The 20,698-nt window shown below is 38.9% G+C and overlaps 1 protein-coding gene across 3 annotated transcripts in view; it reads right to left on the reverse strand.

Moving 5' to 3' along the window:
• LOC135166286 (metabotropic glutamate receptor) overlaps positions 1 to 20,698 on the reverse strand; it is a 99,456-nt gene that overhangs the window by 18,864 nt on the left and 59,894 nt on the right. For 2 of the 3 annotated variants that reach the window (XM_064128407.1, XM_064128408.1), the window contains 2 exons: positions 17,917 to 18,029; positions 13,262 to 13,815 (listed from right to left, as the gene is read on the reverse strand). In XM_064128407.1, coding sequence (XP_063984477.1) covers positions 13,262 to 13,815; positions 17,917 to 18,029 — 667 coding nt within the window. Of the gene's footprint in view, positions 1 to 13,261; positions 13,816 to 17,916; positions 18,030 to 20,698 lie in introns of those variants that run through there. The other variant, XM_064128409.1, reaches the window with a different exon arrangement.

Here is a 20,698-nt window from a genome sequence, read left to right on the forward strand (position 1 = left end):
TTGATGGAATCGAAAATGCAATAGAAAAAAATCAAATTTTCGCATATAATACCACAAGAGCTCCGAAATTATCGGATATTTCCCGATAGGTTCGTTGCAAACAAATGAACGTGTCAAGTTTTCCAGTTTGAAAATCACGAGCGCGAAGCGCGAGTGATTTTTCTGGAAAACTTGACGAGCTTATTTGTTTGTAGGGAACCTTGAGGGAAATATCAGATAATTTCGAAGTTCGAGTGGTATTCGGGGGATTATTTTTTCCATCCAAATCTTGGCCGATAGAATTGCACCATGAGACATAATTTTCAACGAATTGCCATTAATCTGTCAGATACAATTGAGGGTTACTTCAACATTTGTTTTTTTTTATATATATCAACATGCAAAATTTCCAGTGAAATTTCCAAGAATATCCGCTGAAATACCGTGTTGACTATACAAAATAACGTCGAATGGTGCAATCCTATTGGCCAAGATTTGGATGGGAAAAATAATCTATATAATTATGGAATCTTTACATATCAGATGATTCTCAATCACCCAGATTGTTGATGTTGGTATATGAGGAACAAAATAATTGAGAACCCATTGTTAATAATTACAACACTGAACTTTATATATTATTCGGACTCTGCTTGTTCAGAGGACACTGTACACATTATGAAATCTTGCAAAAGACTAAAAACCAAATTGCTAGTGAGGCCCCGATTCACCTCTACTTAGAGAGGGCAATAAATTCCGCACCCCCTGAAACTTTACTGAGAAATTCTATGTAGACCATATCTGGTCACCACATGGTTTTCGGGACAACCCCTTTGGAAAAGTTCAGTAATAAAAGTCTCAACGAAAAAGCACCGACGACAATGAAGTCGTAAAACATTGTCTTTAATCTTAAATATAAAAACTCTGGAACGAGAGAATTTTGTCTTCGGGGAAAACCCCAAAATTCAACAGTTGAAAAAATGTATCTGAAAGCCCACCTTTCAGATGGTTCAAAATCCTCTGAAAGGTACAGACTTCACATTGGCAAAGACAATTTTTTTTGGATTGTATTTACGATTTCATCATTCAAGGATTTTACGTGATTAAGATTTCGTAAATGACGGGGAAAGGCCAGGTCGGACCTCCTATTTTACGTTTTTCGAAATCGTCATTTACGAGTTCAAAATTTTTTTTTATGTTTCCAGTCTCGTATTTTATCACTAGTTTTTCCTGTGTAAATTACAACGTTTATTTGTCTCGTGACAGTTTGAAATTTGTTTAAATAAGTGTACGGTTGAAATTATTCGAGAGAGCTAAGGAACAATAGCTAGAGGCGTCTGTAGAGAACCGGAACCAGCTGGAGAAGCTGGAAAGGATTGACTAGTGTAGAGGCTCAGCTCTCTGGGTTTGGGAGACCCCGAGCTGATCGCATGAGCACCGCACGAGAAACTATTGGCAAAAATCATGAACTACAACTTTTTACTACGTTTTCCCCAAAACCAACGTCTCTTTTTATTGACAATGAGACAATAATCATTTCGCAAAACAAGCCTTTATCAAAAGAGAAGAGACACTTTCAGGCGGGGCTGCCTGTTCTCTTTTATCTAATTGCGGTTGCGCTGTAGGAGCTAAACCACGTGATGGATCACTGACACAAAAGCTCCGTTTTCCCTCGCATGGGTTAGCCATTTACCACATAATGCATAAGTGTTTCGAAAACACTTTGTGGGCTTCTGCTTTGATTATTCAGATTTATACTGAAAAATGAATTATCTCTAGATGATTTATTACTGTCAATTTTCAACAGCTTCAATTGATCATCTCTGTATGAGGTGGGATGGTTATTTATAAATTCCAAAGATTCGAGAGCGTTTGAAAAATGTCCATCCTGTGTATGTATAATATACTCATATCTCATATTTTTGTAATATTGTCATGATGTATTTTTTTCAGTTCTGTTCTCTTTTTTATCACACATACAAGGAAAAATTGAATATACGTGGAAACCCCAGGGGCCAAAATTTTGAATTAGACATCTGTCACAGGTATCTAGTGACGTATCAATAATACAGTTGTGAGGTTTTCATTCTGTACCTTGAATTTTTGAAATTAAGAATTTTGATGATTTATTGCTACTGCTATTTTCTGCTTTTCAATAAAAAAACTATACCAATATATTAGACATTCACTCATGAACTACTGAATTTGGAAAATAAGTTTTCATGTCCTCATGAATTTACAAACAAAATCTATTGATATTTTTTTCCGAATGACAAATTATCAACATACAGCAATATACAATCGAATGTGAAAGAACGTACTTCTCTCATATAACTAATGCAACACTCTCCTACCCATATTTTTAAACGCTAATTCTATTGCACTGGACGTTAGACGCAACTTCTTGAACAGACTGTACGCCAAGACCACGTGACGTTACGTAGTTCTCTTCCTCCTGCGCAGAGAAAGTACAAGCACATAAAGTAAGTTAGCCACATGAGTCATTGGCTAACTTCATGCTTAAGACTTTTTCCTCATTGGTCAATGTGTTCGAGGCGGGAAAGTCAAATACAGTGGATGGAGCGCGTATTCGGTCTCGTCCTATCAATGAAAACATAAACATATAAATTAAATTAGCTACGTGAGACTTTTGCTGACTTCATGCGTGAGACTTTTTCCTCATTGGTGAATATAATCGCCATATGTTCATATTCGAGGCAGAAAATACAAACCGGGGGCGCTGAGCGCGTATTGAGTCTCATTATATTAGGTGTGTGAATAAGTCTTTCCCGTTTTTTGTAAGAGATGCTGCCACCAATACTGTGCGAGTATTCAATGGTTACATATGTCATAATCAAAGCTTATTCATCTGTCAACAATTCCACACTAACACATTAGTTGAAATTTTTTCGCATCATAAATTTTTGATATCGTGAAAATGTCGAAATTTGAGCCGAGTCGACGTCATTTGCGGGAAGTTTCACTTTATTGGTTCAATTTGAAGAAATCTGCTGCAGAGGCGCATCGATTGCTTCAGGAAGCTTATGGAGAAGGTTGTGTCGATGATTCAAGTGTTCGCGGATGGTTTCGACGCTTCAAAAGTGGTGATTTCGACGTGGAAGACAAGGAGCGTTCCGGGCGGCCGCAAATCTTTGAAGATCAAGAATTGGCGACTTTGCTTGATGAAGATTCGTGTCAAACGCAAGAAGACGATGGCCAATACTTTCAATAATTCATTTGTAATCATTTTTTCACAATAAAGGCTCAGAATTTGAAAAAAACGGGAAAGACTTATTCACACTCCTAATATATTAGCTGACAAGTTTTCTGCGCTGGTTACTTGGCAAATAGCATCCCCTTCATTAGAGGAATTACTTCAGGAGGGAACCTGTGTCTTCCTGGACGTCAATGTTTCCTTCATGACTTTCAGGTACGTCATTCAGCGATTAGTCAATATCCAAAAAGAAACCTACACTGGTACAGTACTGCTTACAAGACAAGGAACTTCATTTCATACGTCAACTCTAGCTACATCTTCTCACTTGCACTCGTGCTCCTTATCCCACGAGTCCATGTTCCTTCTTTCGTAAGACAGATTTGGAATAGAAATTTAAATTCTCCGTTGATTCACGCCCATGTCATTTTTCAATCTTCGAAATGAGCAATGAAAACGGCAATAACTTTCGAGAATTCCGGCAAAACCCAATGGCTTCTTGGTGACGAAAAATAATTCCACAATTGCTAATCATAGTTAAGTACATTGTAGTTTGGCAGTGCTCACTAGATGATCTCGGGCTTTGATAGTGGTTTTCAGTATACCTCTCAAATATTCTAAGGACCTTCAAACTTGCAGCTGATTCAAGAAAGGAGACGCTACCTACTCGGAGAGAAACCAAGAGCAGGAAGAATCCCCTCTCATAATAGTAGGGTTCAAAAGGAACCGCAAGCTCTCAGGACATTCTTGTAGTATCGGGAAAAATTATGGGGAAATCCGCAGTGTAAAAATGATAATCTGTTGAGTATGATGTCCAGACAGATCTCCTCCGTATTTTATTAAGATAGTACTAGGGCTATAAGATTATATTGTAGTCGTAGCGTAGGTACTATTTGTGGAGAAACCCCGGAAATAGACATGGATTGGTACGGGGATACAAGCCTGTACGATAGAAGCACTTAGAGAGTCATATTTTGTGGGTTTATGAGACTCACAGATGTGACAAGCGGAAGACGTTGCAGCCAGCGAAGTCCAGGGATGCTAGGACCACGTGACGCGATTAAGGCCCAGTCCAGGGTTGAGAAGAGAGACAGGGTCAGAGTTGGTTTTGAGCGACGATAGACGATAGACGCATGGTTAGACAGTTAGGACTTAGACGTTTTGTCTTTGTATGCTTAAGAGTATCTGAAGAGTGTATTAAGTTTATTAAAAATAGTGAACACAGGGTTAACATCAATTGGACCCTTTTTCGTAGAAAATAAACTATCCTTATCTTTTCAAAAAGTAACCCTACGTCCTTTTCTGTTATGGAGGCAAAGATCGAATAAGTCCTTTGAACTTACAAAAGACTCCCTGGACTCGAAATAAGCAATCAAGAGGGGGGAGGGGGAGATAGAAAGCTTCTTCACGACACCCTGAGATAAACCTTTAGGGATGCATTCATCGAAGCTAATGATCGGCAGGCATAAACGTACAACCCTTTAGAGATGCCCTGAAGGAAGGGGAAATATAAGGTGGCCGAACTAGTCCCAATTCGTGGACCTGCGCTGATGAGTATTGTAAAATGTTGTTTACTGGTCTTAAATAGATCCGTTCAATGGACCCTTTCCGTGGTGGACCAAGAAGCACATCATGAGTTGTAATACCAAAAACACTATCATAATCGGCACAATGATCTGTAGAGAACCTTCGGAGGACCCCCAACTGACAAGTTAAAAGGTGACGATTCGTTATTTCTGAAGAATTCAATTTGAAACGTGTAAATCTTGGGGCACAAGCTCCCTTGAGGAGAAAAATATGCAACGAGATACTCGTTACGGGTTGAAATCCCCTTGAATAGATGTTGTACTCTTAAAACTATTAAAGAGGGATAGAGGCGGTCGAAGAAAGCCCGGACGCAATCAAATGAACCGCAGACCCGTGAAAGACCAAAGGCATAGTGGTTATGGGGAAAACCGCGAACCCTGAAGGGCACTAATAGACTTTTGCTACTCGGCCTACGACGTGCTCCATAAACGAGACGAGAGGGAGGGTTGAACGCTAGTCGAGCACATCCCGACATGGCAGATCGGCGGAGGCAAGGAAAGGAGTGATATTAGGGGGGGGGGCTGGAGCAAAATCAGGGGGTGCGAAGTTCCCGAGACTAAATCCCGATGGCCGTCTATAGAAACTGACCCACGGAGATATAAGAGCTACCAATAGACGTAGTGACCTGACTGGGTGCTTCAAACCCTGACCGATCGCTCGATAGCGAGATGGACTTGCGCCGCTGGTGAAGTACTAGTCAAGTAACAGTCGATCTCTGCTTAATTGATCGACTGAGAATTGACTGGCCATCGAATAGCAATCGACAATTGACTGGCGATTGAATGACCGTCGACTGACGCTCAATGTGTTATTATGAAAACAACCTTGCCAGGTTATGGTTATCGGAAACCTCGTATGGCCTATTAATCTACTCTACATACATGATATGAAATACTGATGCCATTACCCATTGCCATGGGGGGACAGTCGACTGACAAATAAATCGCATTCGATTATCTGTCAGCCAGCACTCGACCATCGATTGATTGATCATCACCTAGGTATCGATTAATGTCCAATTAGCCATTGAGCAGGTGCTCAAGTCGACGCCGAATCCACTAACCATCGAGTAGTCATCCGTCAGGGAGGACCACTTTCAGCGAAATCCCCGAGATGAGACGTCAGTTATCGCAGCCCATTGTATATGTGCCTGACCCCTGCATCTAGGCTCTGCGGAGGTAGATTGTTATTTCCTGGTTAATAATTTTTAATGCCGCATACAGTACCTCTTTAGGGTAAACGTCGGAGTCGCCTCGGAAACTGGCTGTAATGAATTTGAGGGATCTGCTGCAGGACCAGGAGTTGATGATGGAGGAAGTAGGAGGGCGAAAGTAAGGCCCACCGCGGTCGAACCTGTTCGGCCGTGGGGGACCTGAAGAACGAAATCGTAAAGAGCAAACAGGTGTGGTGACGCACCGTGGGACCGCGAGAGAGTCCGTGAGACTCGGCTTGACGCCAAGCCGTTGCAGGGAGTGGTAATAGGAAGTCTTTACGGGGCCCAGGTGCACAAGCTCTCGTGTTGTCTGGGGAGTCACTTACCGCGTTCACGGGATTTTGTAGTGAGTGCAGGTAGCTAAAGTGAACAACTATACAACTAAGTTGTACAACTATTTAGGAAGATGTCGGAACTGCCATCTACGATGACGGACGGGAGCAAAGAGGATTGACTGAAGTAGAGGCTCAGTTCTGGGGATTTGAGTGACGCCAGTGTCATGGTAGTACCTCACCCCAGAAGAGGCAGGGCGCCTCACACAATGCTGGGGTGCTTGCCCGTTTTTAATTGCAAATAATTCTTAATCTTTATCTTACTACACAGAATTCTCATTTTCAGAGTTCCTTTGAAACCGCGAATCAAGAAATCATTCGATTGTTCTGTCAGAAAGCTAAAAAAACGGTAGTTGAGTTTGGAATGACGTCTTCCCAAGCTCCTTAATTTTAAATGAACCATCCTGATGTTCTCCTTTCTGCTCATCCTAGTGCTACCTAATTTCAATGAAAAAAAAAACATTTTGGTGCCGCAAAGGACTAGATCTCCATTTTTAGCTAGTCCCTCTAACAGCCGGATTGCTACTGAGAAATTGTTGAGTCGGCTGATGGGTAGACACTTCTAGGGTGAGGTACTACGCTAGCGTCACTCAAACCCCCAGAACTGAGCCTCTACTTCAGTCAGTGCTCTTCACATGAGAGTATGAATGGGACCAACCAATGCTTGTTCTCGAAGACGAGATGGTTGTTGAAAATCTTTTAGAAGTCTTCAAAGGAATCATCGAAAGATTTTCAGATCTCTCTGGGACCTCAAAAAGACCCTTCGTATGATTTTGGGAACATAATGTTTTTCTTCAGCGCATTTTCCGAGTTTTATTTTGGAGACTTCTTTACAAGTCTTCGGTCAAACATATCTAATCTATAATTGTCTTCCAAAGACTCTTTCGTCGTCACCAGGAAGATCTCTTGAAGATCTTTCAGTGATTCTTCTGAAGAGGTCTCAAACCTCTTGCGCAGAATACCATTCGGCAGTCAAATATTTTCCTAGTGGACTATGTCGACGTAGACATAGACTAGCGATATATGACCGGATGAGAAAACGGATGCCTCCGGCGTTCCTTCGGCTTGATTATTGACGATAGTGTAAGTAAATTGATCAATGGCTGGTTGATCGTTAATCCATGACTAGGTGATGATCAATCAATCGATGGTCGAGAGCTGATCGATAGATAACCAATTACGACTCAATTGCTAGTCAACGCTTAGTTGACTACTCCTCAATGGTCGATCGTTTCTTCATTCCCCGTCGATCCCCAGTCGATGAATTGAACAACAATCGACTCGGACTTGTCTAGTAGTTGACTCGCTACTCTAACTCAACTCTACTGCGCTTTCAAATGATCCCTCAGAGAAGAGCGATCGGCTGGGGAATTCGCACTATCAAAAGTCGTCGATATACACAATGCGATGACAGGCTAAAAGTGTGGTAAAGACTATAACCCTATTTATGAAAGCAGAAGCACATAAATGAAGTTCGTCCGAGTCGAAATCGCGTAAGGTCTTGCTTGCGTCTTGTTGATAAAAATGTGGAACGCTACCCCCCCCCCCCCCCCGCCGGCCGCGGCCCGGCCGGGACCCCCGATTGTTGCGGCCGGATTCTCGGGTGTCGGGAGAGCACCCGATGCATAATCGGAAGGTCCCGGGTTCAAATCCCGGTCTGGACTATCCATTTTTTCAGTAATTTTCTTGCAAAAATTATATGGAGAATTATCCTGTTCCCCTTCCTACCTCATCCACAATCCTATCCAACGATTTCCTTTAACGTCACAAGAAATGTGGAACGCTATATAAACTTCCCGTCTTGTTGATAAAACCATCTCCCATCCCATCTTCCCATTGGCCGATTAAATGAATGAAGTTTCGCGTTAGTCGAAAAGGCGAAAACGTTCGTGTTCCTAAAATCATCCATTGTGGATCGAGTTACCTCTCTTATCATATTTATAACCAACGACTTTCACATTCGTTCTTTTACGGTGTGATCGCCCTTCATCAGTCTATGAAACCACAAGCACATAAATTAAATTAAATTAACCACAAAAGTCATCGACTAACTTCATGTGTAAGACTTTCTCCTAATTGGTCAATGTGTTTGAGGCGGGAAATCAAAATAGGGCGCGTGAAGCGCGCATTCGGTCTCGTGTTTATAATATTGTCCAACACTGATTACGCGATCCACGTGTCGCATTCGAATTGCCCCTTTCGAACATAATTGTATGACGATTGCATGGACGAATGAGGGAAAAGTTTGACACACGAAATTAACCGATGGCCGATATGGATAATATAATTAATGTGCTTGTGTCGTCTTGAATGGAACTGTTCTTATCATCCTACTGTAAACAGGAGAAATATCGATTCTATTAATATCTTAAACGTTCGTCACACTGATTCCCCATTGGTTGACAACAGTATAAAGCGACTATTCTGGAGTCAAAACTCTTTAATTTTGTAATGTTCAATTATTTTTGTAATTGCAGCACACATCCGGTCTCGTTCTATTATAAAAAGGACAAACATCGAGCGTATCGATATTTCGACGGCATTTTTCCTCGTAATAATGAAACACAAAAAACATAAAATTCTATAGTTCATTCACACAGGAACGGCGATCTGTATCCATTGTACACAATTTATTTTCAAGTTTAAACATTGTTGCGTGCCAAACACGCGAAATGGATCTTTTATTTGGTATTTTCCATTCCCGTTTTCTTTAATACAATTGAAATTTCTATCTTGAGCAAATTCCTCAACAAATTCATAAAAAACTTGAAAATTTCAGGCGCATTTCTTAGAGTCTAATAAAACTATAGAATTCTCTCGACTGTTTTCGAAATATTGCTCATTTTATCTTTCAGTACTTTTTTCTTTAAGAAATTTTCATCGTTTTGTTAAAATAACTCTCAATTTCCCGCACCTAGAAGGAACCATTCTAATCCCTTTATTGACGGTAAACTCTGCGCGTGGAATTACTTTATAGATTCTTTTCCCCAAATATTATATTGTACACGGCAATAATCATTTTTCGGTTTACTATAAAATTGTTTATTCGCAGGATTATTGCTTTTTCTCGACCCTACAACATTTCAAGTTCATTTTTCAACTTCTATAATTTTTCATCAGTATTGTCGCGGCCATCATTGTAAGAACATCTCGACGAAGATCTTTCTCTTCTATCGATATCAGTGTTATATAGTTCTATAGTATAGTTACATAGTTCGATATAGTTTACCCTTCTTTTTGTAAAATATATGTGAAATTGCAAATTAAAAGTGTTGTGTATCAATCAAATAAATTCCCGTATTCCTCAAACGAACTTTAAAACAACTGCACAAGGAAAACTTCGGCGTGTAGTATATATTCGAAATATTCTGTGGAGGACAGATTCCTAGAATTTACAACTCTAGGAAATTCAAAATTGAATGTGGTATTTGATCGAGTATAAAACAAACATGCAACCCGTAATCAATTTCATAAAATTCACATTGTTTGTTACCAAACACTGAATAACGATTTTCCCGAACCGAGTATATAATTTCAAAAAAGAGATGTAAATATCCCATACCTGTTATTTTATCGGCATGAATTTTTCAGTTATGCAAATCAGCACGAGCAATACCATCATGAAGTAAATGTTGAAAAGAAAAATGACAGGAAAAATCTGAACTAGTCTTACATGAGATTGAACATTCTGACCCGGAAATTTTGGCGTATCGACATCTAAACGAAATTTCCAACTTGGCAGTCCTAAATTACACTAAAAATTGCCAGAAATTATAACGACTTGATTGTAATTATAGTCATTAGAATAAACCGACGGTTGTGGGTATGTGGTTAGACTACAAAAAAATGAAGCAATAAAAAATGCCAACAAATAACTAAATTTACTAGCCAGTTTCTGGCTTCTCCGGTCAATCAATACATGCCAACGGTTCACAGAATAGTAACGCAACAAACATTCATAAAATAATTGCTAATTCTTTAATAAACATTGGAAACATACGAAACGGCACAAATCCGTAGATGTCCTTAATGATAATCTAAAATATGATAAGTACATTTTTAATGTTTTCTCCCGTTCATGATAATTTACAAAAACAATGTAGAAAAGAAAATAATAAATAATAATGGAAAAATAATTTTGGCCTAATAAATATGAATTTTAACAGAAGTGTTAGGCTATTATGTACCTAATCCGGTGTTGTATACTCTGAAATTACAACATTGGAAACACATTTTCCTTTCTTAAAACCTAATTGCCGTTAAAAACAATATCCATTAAAACATCCCAATATTTAAACTCTAACAAGCCTCTGTGACACCCTGAATATCCCCAATCGGTAATACTCTCGAAATATCCTAATCCAATATCGTTACAACTTTTTCCCCGCTAAACAACTCTTATTTAGAAGATTTTCCTGCAAACAGTCCCACTCAGACCCAAAACTTCACTCTCTACCCTTACTCCGATCCTCTAATAGTCACGTGATCATCCCCCAATATCTCCCAGATATATTTTGGAGGCTCACTTTCGAATTAGCATTGAACACGACTGGATGTCTCAATAAACTGTACTTCCAGACAAGGAAATAAAGTTCTTTTATTTTGTGGAACATTAAGAACGATTACGTTTACTCTGGTACCCAGGTGAGGATGTCCAAGCTTGGACAATAGGCTCAAGCTTGGCCCAACCTCGGTTACCAAGCCTCGGGATTCCTAGTTTTGACCAGGGTTGAACCTGTGGTAATTCTTAGGTAAAACCAAGTTTGGCGATTCCCTGTGAATTAAAGCTTGGCTACCAAGGCAATTCCTATCGTGATCCAAGCTTGAGTCTCCGAGCTTGAATTGATAAGTTTGAACCAAGCTCGGGCCAATATATTGTAGAAAAAATTCAATAGTTTATATTACATAAAGATATGAATCCATATTTTTTATAAATAAATATATTATTTATTTATTTTATTTTCTTTAATTTTTTGCAAGTTCGAGAATTTCTAACTGGTTATCGTCGGAGGGCTTTGAGCCAGAACCGGAAAACTGTTAACAAAATTCGTGGAAAAAAAATAAAGTTGATCGTGATGGTCAAAGAAAAAAAAACTAAGTCAGAATTTAAATTGGAAGAATTATCAACTTTTGACAGTTTTGTTCGGCTATACTAATGCTTGGGTTGGGGGGAGCGAGCTGAACATATTTTTTTTCAAGTCAAACTTGGAAGTCGAGCTTGGGTGAAGGCTGATGACCAAATTAGGCTGAAGCTTGATCTCAAATTGGGTTACGCTTGGATCAAGGTTGGTCCAAGTCTGGACGCCGAACGTGATTCAAGCTTGGATCAAACTTGGGATCCAAGCTCGGACGGGCGTTACAAACCAAGGGTTAGCCAAGATTGTTCCAAGCTTGGAAACCATGATCGAACCAAGCTAGCCTAGTCTCGGTCCAAGCTTGGACCAATGGTGAATTCCCACCTGGGTATCCAACACCGGGTTCGATTCCCGGCGACGGCGGTCGAAATTTATGATGCTCTCATCTCATTATTTCCTGGCCAATTCATAGTCTCGTCGAAAGAACGACTGTACCTGAGGAAATTTTTCCCTCAATGTAAAGTTTTCCCTAGATCTTCGGAAAGTATATATTCGGAGCAGAGGGTCGGAGGGTAGGATGAGGACAAATCGTAAAGACCCGGAAGAGTCTACGAAGAGATAATATTGTGTTAGTTACGAGAAGAGTCAATAAAGGTCGTAAGACGAATGCGCCAAATCATGAAACTATAATTGGCTGCTTTAATCCAATCTAATGGATCCTTTCGTGCGCTGAAGAAATAGATAAAGTTTTTATATGTCTATAAAAATATTAATCTTCCTATAAACTATTCGTACCGAGAATTTCCAAACAGTCGGAATCGCCGTGACACGGGTTGGAATAATTAGCGATTCTAGTTGTACGTGTGACGCAGAAACGAAAGATATGAATCACTTGTTATGGTGTTGTATACCCCAATATTTCAATTCACATTTTCTGTATTTTCCTAATCCGCCTGAAAATTGCCCAATTGAATAACCCTTAGCGGACATACCTTAAATGAAATTGCCTTCAATAAAGCCTAATCCACTGGGGAATTCCCAAACATTTAAGGCCCTACGACACATGTCTCAAAACCTTCCCCTCCATTTTTTTCGCAGATCTTCAGGCACATAAAACTGAGGACTCCTTTAATTTTAAGTTAGTTCTCATTTGTCACCTCGCACTGTAGTCACTCCGAGCTCCAAAATTCTCTGTCGACTCGGTTGTTGAATAACTATGGTTTCTCGATTGAAATATCAGTTTATTTTAAGAATAAATCTGTGTTCAAAATTTATTTATTGAGAATCCAACAATGGTATCGTTCAAGATACCACAAGGAAAGGAATTTTCATTACTTTATTAAAGGTTACTACTGCAAAAATTGGTATCGAACATTGCACTACAAGACCATACGTCAGGGGGGACCCTCTCTGCTCGTTACTTAACCTTCAATTATCTTACCGTCAACTGTATGCCTCATGGGATGTCTATTGGCTGTTATGTAATTGACTAATTGTTACAATAACCCAACATTATACTCTATAATTAAAGGTATCTTCTTCCCATTTTGCAACCCCATCAAAAAACTACAAATTTGTTATCCTTTTAAACTAAATAAATCTTATCTCTACATGATCGTTATTCTACATGTAAATATCTAAAAGCTTCTAATTAAAGAATTAAACATACTAAATAATTTCAACTAAAATACTGTGCATAAAATTTAAAATGAGGATAGTGTAAATATCCCCATTTTGGGGTTGCAGCACTTTAAACAAATAAACCAAACAGTCGAAAATACAACTACGATTTACTGGGCAAGAAGGTGTGCATTAAAGGTGACAGGTATTTGCATTCCATAAAAATGTAATTTCTCTCTACCTATTTGTTTTGGTCAACAGAGCTCCATAAACTGCACTAAAGCTTACACCAACGCCAAACCTCTGCAAAATGCATGAAACAGTCGTCGGTTGTGCGAGGAGAAGAAATGTATTGAGATAACAGACTAGGACTCCGGCGAGTAAAATAATGGTGAGCTCCCTTCCAGATGCTCTGACAACAGGTGTATCTCGATGACTGAACATGAGCCCAGCAACAGCCAGTGTAGCGACTATTCCCAGACACGATATAACAGCTGGAGCTATTGCGAAGGCCGATGTCCAGTTGATGTGTTTAATTGGTAATGAGTAACAAGCACGTTTGTCTGGATGAGGCCAGTAGCCATAACCACAGTCTTTGCAGGTTGTCTCGTTGTACACGTACTCGTACTCCTCGCACTGATCGCACACCCAGCAACAAGTGTCTCCCTGTTGCTTACGAATCATACCGGATTCGCAGGGTAACGAGCAGGCGGATATGGGCATAGTCTCCGTTCCTTTCGCCCAGACTAGTTCGTCGGTGTGAAAGTCCAATCGGTTGTACCATTTACCGACTACCTGATAAATTAGAAAACAAATTAATTTTCATGATTTTCAAGTTTATCTGTAGTTTTTACCGTTTGTTGTGAGGGTACACACTTTCAGGGACACAAAATATTTCAGACAAATTTCGAGAAATCTTCATAAAACAGTCCAAAACTGGTAGATGTTGGAGAAAACTTCAAAAACTTTAAGAAATAATTTTTACTTTAATAAAGACAGAGAGTAGTAGTTGAAAAAGAAACGTTTCTAATTTTTCAAGATCTGGGATTGTCGATTTTCAGGTTCCTGAAACCCAGAAACTTTTTCCTGAGGTTTAGTAGCAAATTGGTTCTAATTAATCGTCAAATTAGAGATTAATCTTCGAAACATACCTTGCGATTTGACGACTAAAAATTGTCTGTGAGTTTTTAGTGAAAAATTGGGGGTGAAAGAAAATTTTTGTTGAATCCCTTAATTGGAAAATGTACCTCTTAACCCCTAAATTTTTTAGAAGCCATAGGATCAGTATATGTTGCCTTTTGCTTCCCAATGGAAATTTTGTATTTAGCCAATTTTTCAATTTTCGAATTACATTTGCTAATTATCTAGAATGTTATTGTTCAGTCGCAGAAGGTTTTTTTCTGTTTAAATTTTAATAGTTCGGTTACATTATAATAATTTGTATTTTTATTATTCGACTGGGATTTCCCCCGATAATTGTTTGATTGAAGGTTAAATCTTTTAATATTTTAGTGGGAATAAAATTCATCTCTTATTCCTTCATTATTGTCGGGCATTTCCCAGGATTTTATGGTGGACCAATTGCTATGGTTTTACTCCTCCGAATGATTTTATTGTGAACCAATTTATGATTCTTAATCCTTCGAAGGGCTTTATTACCACTCTCTATCATAAAGAAATTGAAATTGTAGAATCTCTCCATGGTCCGTGGGATCCCCTAAGAATTGTCGTTTTACTTAATTTCAAGTTAGTTCCGTAGTTCTACTCAAGTAAGACATTATAATTATTGAATCACCAGCTGATCAGATTAAGTTCTTACACTTATTCTATCAGCTGTCTGTTTATGAGTTACACCGGTAACACTCCTCCTTCTATTTAATTAAATTCAATTCGGTGTTTAATAATAATTTTGCTAAAAATAAAATTGTTTGAGATCCATTAAACATAATCGTGACTTCATCGAATATAATCAATAAAAACAAATCTCACAATTACCTCCTCAGTGTTCCTACCCTGTGCGAGTGAACAGTTATGAAACACGAAAATGTTAATTTTGAGAAAATTCTTAAAAAACCATAAAATTTGAAGCTAAAAATATGAGATTTGGAACTTATGATATCGATCGTTAGCTTTACTTTGGATCGTTAGCTTTACTTCGATGCGTTGTTTTAGCTCTATCGATTCAGTAGTTCCCGATATATCGCCACTTTTGTAAATTTCATTTTTCTTCAATATGTCGAAAACTACTGCAAGGATTTCAAATATTTTTTCGAAGTACTCATCTTAATGGGTCCTTAAAATTTGAAAGGGTCATAGCTTTTATGATATGAAAGCATCAGATGTCGGGTGTTCGTTACAAAATTTATTGTTTTGTTGAAGTTCATGTTACTAATAGATTAAATATATCTTTCTAAACTCCCTGGCGAACTTCAGTACCACCACGTCGCAAATATCTCCCTCTAAATTTTTGAAATCGAATTGATACATATCCATTCGGAAGCATCCTACCAATCGAATTGGTAGAAATCAAGTGTTTCATTCCTCTCCTCGACAGAAGAAACGGAATCATTAAAAAAAACAATTATTTTTATGTTGACGTCATTCCATATTTAAGAACTTAGAAAGAGCATAGCTAACTCCCCCTCCTCCTCTTCAATTTCAATAGCGAATAAAAAAGATTTCCCGAGCATTTCCCAACCTGGTGCCATGGGGCAGTCCCCAAAACCAGATGTATAGAGTTTTCCCAAAATTTTAAGTGCTGTCTTCTTGTATAATTTCCAGTTTAAATTTACAATGACCAAACAACCTTCTCGTCCCAAACCAATCATAAAAGCTATTGCGATAAATTCAGTTAGTAACAAAATATTTCTCTTCAATTTCCCTCTAGTCATTTTACGACATAATCCGTTCCAGCTGACTTTCTTCTACTATGGAGACGTCCAGCTCGACAAAAGAGCGTCAGTTAGAACTTCAGCATCCTCCTGACAACATTAGTGGCAATCTCTAAGTTCTTGAGTGACTTATACTTGTGAAAAACAAAACCCAATTTTTCCTGTAAACAAGACAATCACCCTTTAGAAAGTAATAAAAATAACAGTGAGTTCTATATATTGTGTGTACAGTGATTAAACCCATCAGTGAGAATTTGTAGACGATTGCATTAATTGTGAATTGTAAAAAAAAGGAAAGTGAATTTAGTTTTATATTCTTTCGAGTGAAATTAATTTTTTTAGCTCGAAAGTGTCCGAGATCAATTTGTGATTAAGAGCACAACATAAAGTAGAAAAATTAATAACGCGTCGAGTATTAGTCACGTTACGTTTATCAAATAGCATTAGTCACTTGCTCATTTAACAATGAAAATAGTGCCCACTGTAGATAAGTATTGAGACAAAAATTAATTTAAAATATCTAACACGCTTAAAAGAGCTGATAAGTTTGAAAATAAGTTTTCTGATTAAAGTGTGAATGTAAAGTGTTAAATCAAGTCATAATTTTGAACAATAAAAGTGGTTATGTTGACTTTGGGGAGTGCGTGTTGTTTGGATAACGAAATGTGAGGGAGTATTGTGTGTCATAAAGGGTGTGTAGAAGGGAGGAGAGAGAGGGAGAGTTTGGAAACGAGTCAATTATGGGATAAGAGTGTTCTTACATATGAGAATATCATGGAACGTGAAGACAATTTTTAGAAAATATGTGTATACATATACATACCCCATCCCACAAGGTGGGATCATTTTTCGAAAATGTTTTGAAAATTACAATAAACACGTGACTGGTAAAGTCATATGACGGTTATTTTATCCGCAAGATCCTTTCTTTGCCGTCATTTCTACCAATTTCATTGGGAATATGCTTCCGAATGGTTCCGTAGTATTTTTATTTGAAAAATATATAAAATTTATGAACTTATCATTTCTACTTGAATTCAATCTATTTTCATTGAAGTCGTCCTATAATTATTTCACGTGTTTCAACTTCAAATTCATAAAAAGAATGAAAATAAAAAAATACATAAATGTTTTTTACATGTCACATGTAACACAAGAAATTTATAGAGCGTTCCACAGCTTGTAACGTGACACGAAATTGTTGGATAGGATTTTGGATTAGATAGGAAAGAGCCAGACTTAATGTCAATATAATTCTACAATCACGATATAAGTTTTTCAATCAAATTTCCAGGTATAAATTTAAAGATATTGTGAGTCAACAAACTTAAGGTCTCAACATAGTCTCAACACTCTTAATTCCAAAATATTTTACAGGAACTAATAGAGATTATTTTTTTGGTAAATTCTCTCTGCACAACATCAGCACCTTTCTTTGCGAAATGTGCTTTAACAATTTAAAAAATTTTTATGCATTCTTGATAATACTTTTTTAAAAATTAAGCCTTTACGGTTTAAATCAATTCTACCTTTGATCAGAAATTAAAAAACATTTGTTTTTAAGTATAAGTTCAGAAAGTTTTACCTGACGTTAATCTACTTTTTCCCTCACAAAAATTTCTATAAATTCCTTTAGACCTTTGTTTGTTTATTACTGAATTAACACTAAAGACTGTAGAAATTGGTGAATAATGATTTTTTGTCAAGTCAATAAAGAAAAATTAGGGCATTCATGACTCAGTGAATTAGCTTATCCAGTTTAACAATCCCCAGGTGTATTAAATTTGAAACAGAAAAAAACTGTAAATCCCTCAATTTTTCACATTGGAGTAATCGTTTTAATTCATCGCGTAGCCAGTTTTGTTTCTAAATAAAAGCTTCGCCTCTGAAATCCATTACAATCTCTTTTACCAACATTCTAAATGCATCTCGATGACACATAGACCGTTAGTCACAGCATTTTTTCGCTGCCAGATTATCTGAAAACTCAATTGTTCCCACTCACCCGGTAATAATATCCATTTGTTCCACTCTGATTGGCCTTTCTAAAGTTGAGAATCTCGTACCTGGCAAGACCGTCACCATGCTCGTCAAACTTTACCTCGCTTCCAGCAGAATCTACGAAAATTATTGGAGAATTCAATTAATTATCCCCCGACACTTGGAGGGTTTAATGTGGTATGCCTGGGACAGGGTGGAGAACTATCTTCTCTTCAGAGCTCAAACTTTACAAAAGCCCAAGAGGAAATAATAAGAATGAAGTGAAAAACAATAATTTCATTAGTTTTTTTTTCAATTTCGTGGCGACTATCACATAATCCAGTTGAGTTCCCTCGTCAAGAGTATATTTTTTCGAATCAACTTTCACCTTTGTGATCCTCAAATACTATATTGTGCGCTGAGACAAGAAAAGTATCGGTTTAAGGAACGATGCGAGGTTCACCGTCGACTCGCGCAGCTAACACCCCGTCTTTTAAACACCATTTTTGTCACTGTCGCCTCATTCAACTCGTGTTGAAAAGTACCTGTTCGTTTACTAGTCAAATGTACTATTTTCGGGTCGTGGCTCACATGATGCTATTTTTCCGGACATGGAGCACTATTTTTTCTAAATACAATGTTTATCATATAACCATAATGATATCATAAAATTCTACAGTCGAGTTGCAAAGCAAGAATAGTATTTTTCGATACAAGTGCGATGGGGTAGTAACGAGTCTGAAGTTGGGGGGCCAAGGGGAAGCCAAGTATCCGAATTATACTTAGTGTTCGTGATAGCACGTTCAGCCAGTATTTGTTTACTAGTACGAGGAACGAAAAGTCTTTTCGTTTACAAGTTTTGTCTTTCCGTTTACTTGTAAATGAAAAGGCACTTTTCGACACGGGGTGAACGTAGCAGCAGTGACAAAATAGTCTATTTCGCTACAAGTGCGAGGGAGTGGCAACGAGTTAAAACACCTCGTCACACGTGTATCCAAACTATATGTTAATGTATTCAATTGACCTCATGGATTTTCGATACAGTTTGACCAGTGAGGAGAAGAAAAACTTTGTGAGACGACGGTCAATAATCAGTGAACACGTTATTAATGCTTATAATGTCACTTTATTATTAATAGAGTGCGACTCGTATATTTGGTGGGTTAACGGGTATTGCAAAAATCAAAAAAACAGCTTGACTCTATACCACGGCGTTCTACGCCAGACTAGCTTGAGGAACAACACTCTCGAAAATCGAGAGCTACTCGGAGAGAGAGAGGAGAAAATCTAATTCGACTCCAGAGCGTCCCATGAGTGTCTCGCCTCCGATTGGCGACTAGATTGACGACAGACCCGCGACGAACCACTTCAAACTACAATTTTTGTTAGTGATGTTACATTCGGCGACAGGCGAACTGTACTATTTTTCGTTTCGCAAGGGGTGTAACGAGCCCCGAATGTAGGTAAAACCGCCCTTGCACACGGGGGGTGATGACCCCGTGGACCCCGAGTCGAACCGGGAACCACCTGACGCGCTCGAACGCATTTGAAATACGATTGTACTTCGTGTGCGCCTCACTGGGGACCAAAACCTAAGGTGGTTCAACCTTTACTAGCTGGACCCCATCTGAGATTGTACAGGGGTACTTGTAATAAGGATAATGCCAACTGTGCGGTCTGTGTTCCTGGTAGCGCACGGTGACCAAACCATTAAAAATGGCACTTTTCCCAAAAGCTCAAACTCCACAAACAAAGAGGATAGACCAAAGTAGAGGCTCAGTTCTGGGGGTTTGACTGACGCCAGTTTCTCCACGTTACCGACACGATTTCACCCCCGAGGAGACGGGGCGCCACGAGTCCTACTGGGGTATCTGCATATCGGCCAAGCGGGGGGGCTCCATTCGTACTTGTTCAACTGTACAAATGATCAACTGTACACAGAATTTTCAAACGGTGCTTTCACCGTTTGAAAATTCTAAAATGCTAAAAAGCTAGGCTGTACATGTGGCGCTGGGTCCACATGTACAGCCTAGCTTTTTCTCTCGACAGTTGAATCCCTTCACAGTAGTGCTCTCACCGTCTGAAAATTTTGTGTACAGTTGATCATTTGTACAGTTGAACAAGTACGAACGGAGCCCCCCCGCTTGGCCGATATGCAGATACCCCAGTAGGACTCGTGGCGCCCCGTCTCCTCGGGGGTGAAATCGTGTCGGTAACGTGGAGAAACTGGCGTCAGTCAAACCCCCAGAACTGAGCCTCTACTTTGGTCTATCCTCTTTGTCCACAAATATCCGTTGTGTGTGTCTCATTATATACCGCATTGGGACTCGATAATATGACTGTGGTGACTATGTCGCCACTACACCCTGGCATTCCCCAATCCTGTCTAGTCCTCCTAGACAAAAATTCCAAAAAAACACTTAGCCTAATTACCTACCCGACCGACGCCATCCCTACCATATAAATCCGGGGAACACCCCAGAACTGTCCCAGCAAAGAACCCAACCTTCCTGTGCACTTAGCCGGCATCACGACGTCACGTGTCGAGAATACGATGCTGAGCCAATCACAGTCGAGATCCCGAGTATCCCCTCTCCTGTTTCCCAAACATTCGCACGCCCACACTTTCCGCACATTTTTCCACACTCAACAGTTACTCACCAGCCAGCACTTGGACACATTCAACGTTCACACTTGTAGAATTAATCAATAAACTCTCGTTAATACAATCGACCTGGTGTTACCTTCCACTTGCTCACCCCCACATGACCAAAAATAAATATGGAAACTAAACCATGTAAATCATC

The sequence above is a fragment of the Diachasmimorpha longicaudata genome, chromosome 9, assembly GCF_034640455.1.
Source record: "Diachasmimorpha longicaudata isolate KC_UGA_2023 chromosome 9, iyDiaLong2, whole genome shotgun sequence".
NCBI lineage: Eukaryota > Metazoa > Arthropoda > Insecta > Hymenoptera > Braconidae > Diachasmimorpha > Diachasmimorpha longicaudata.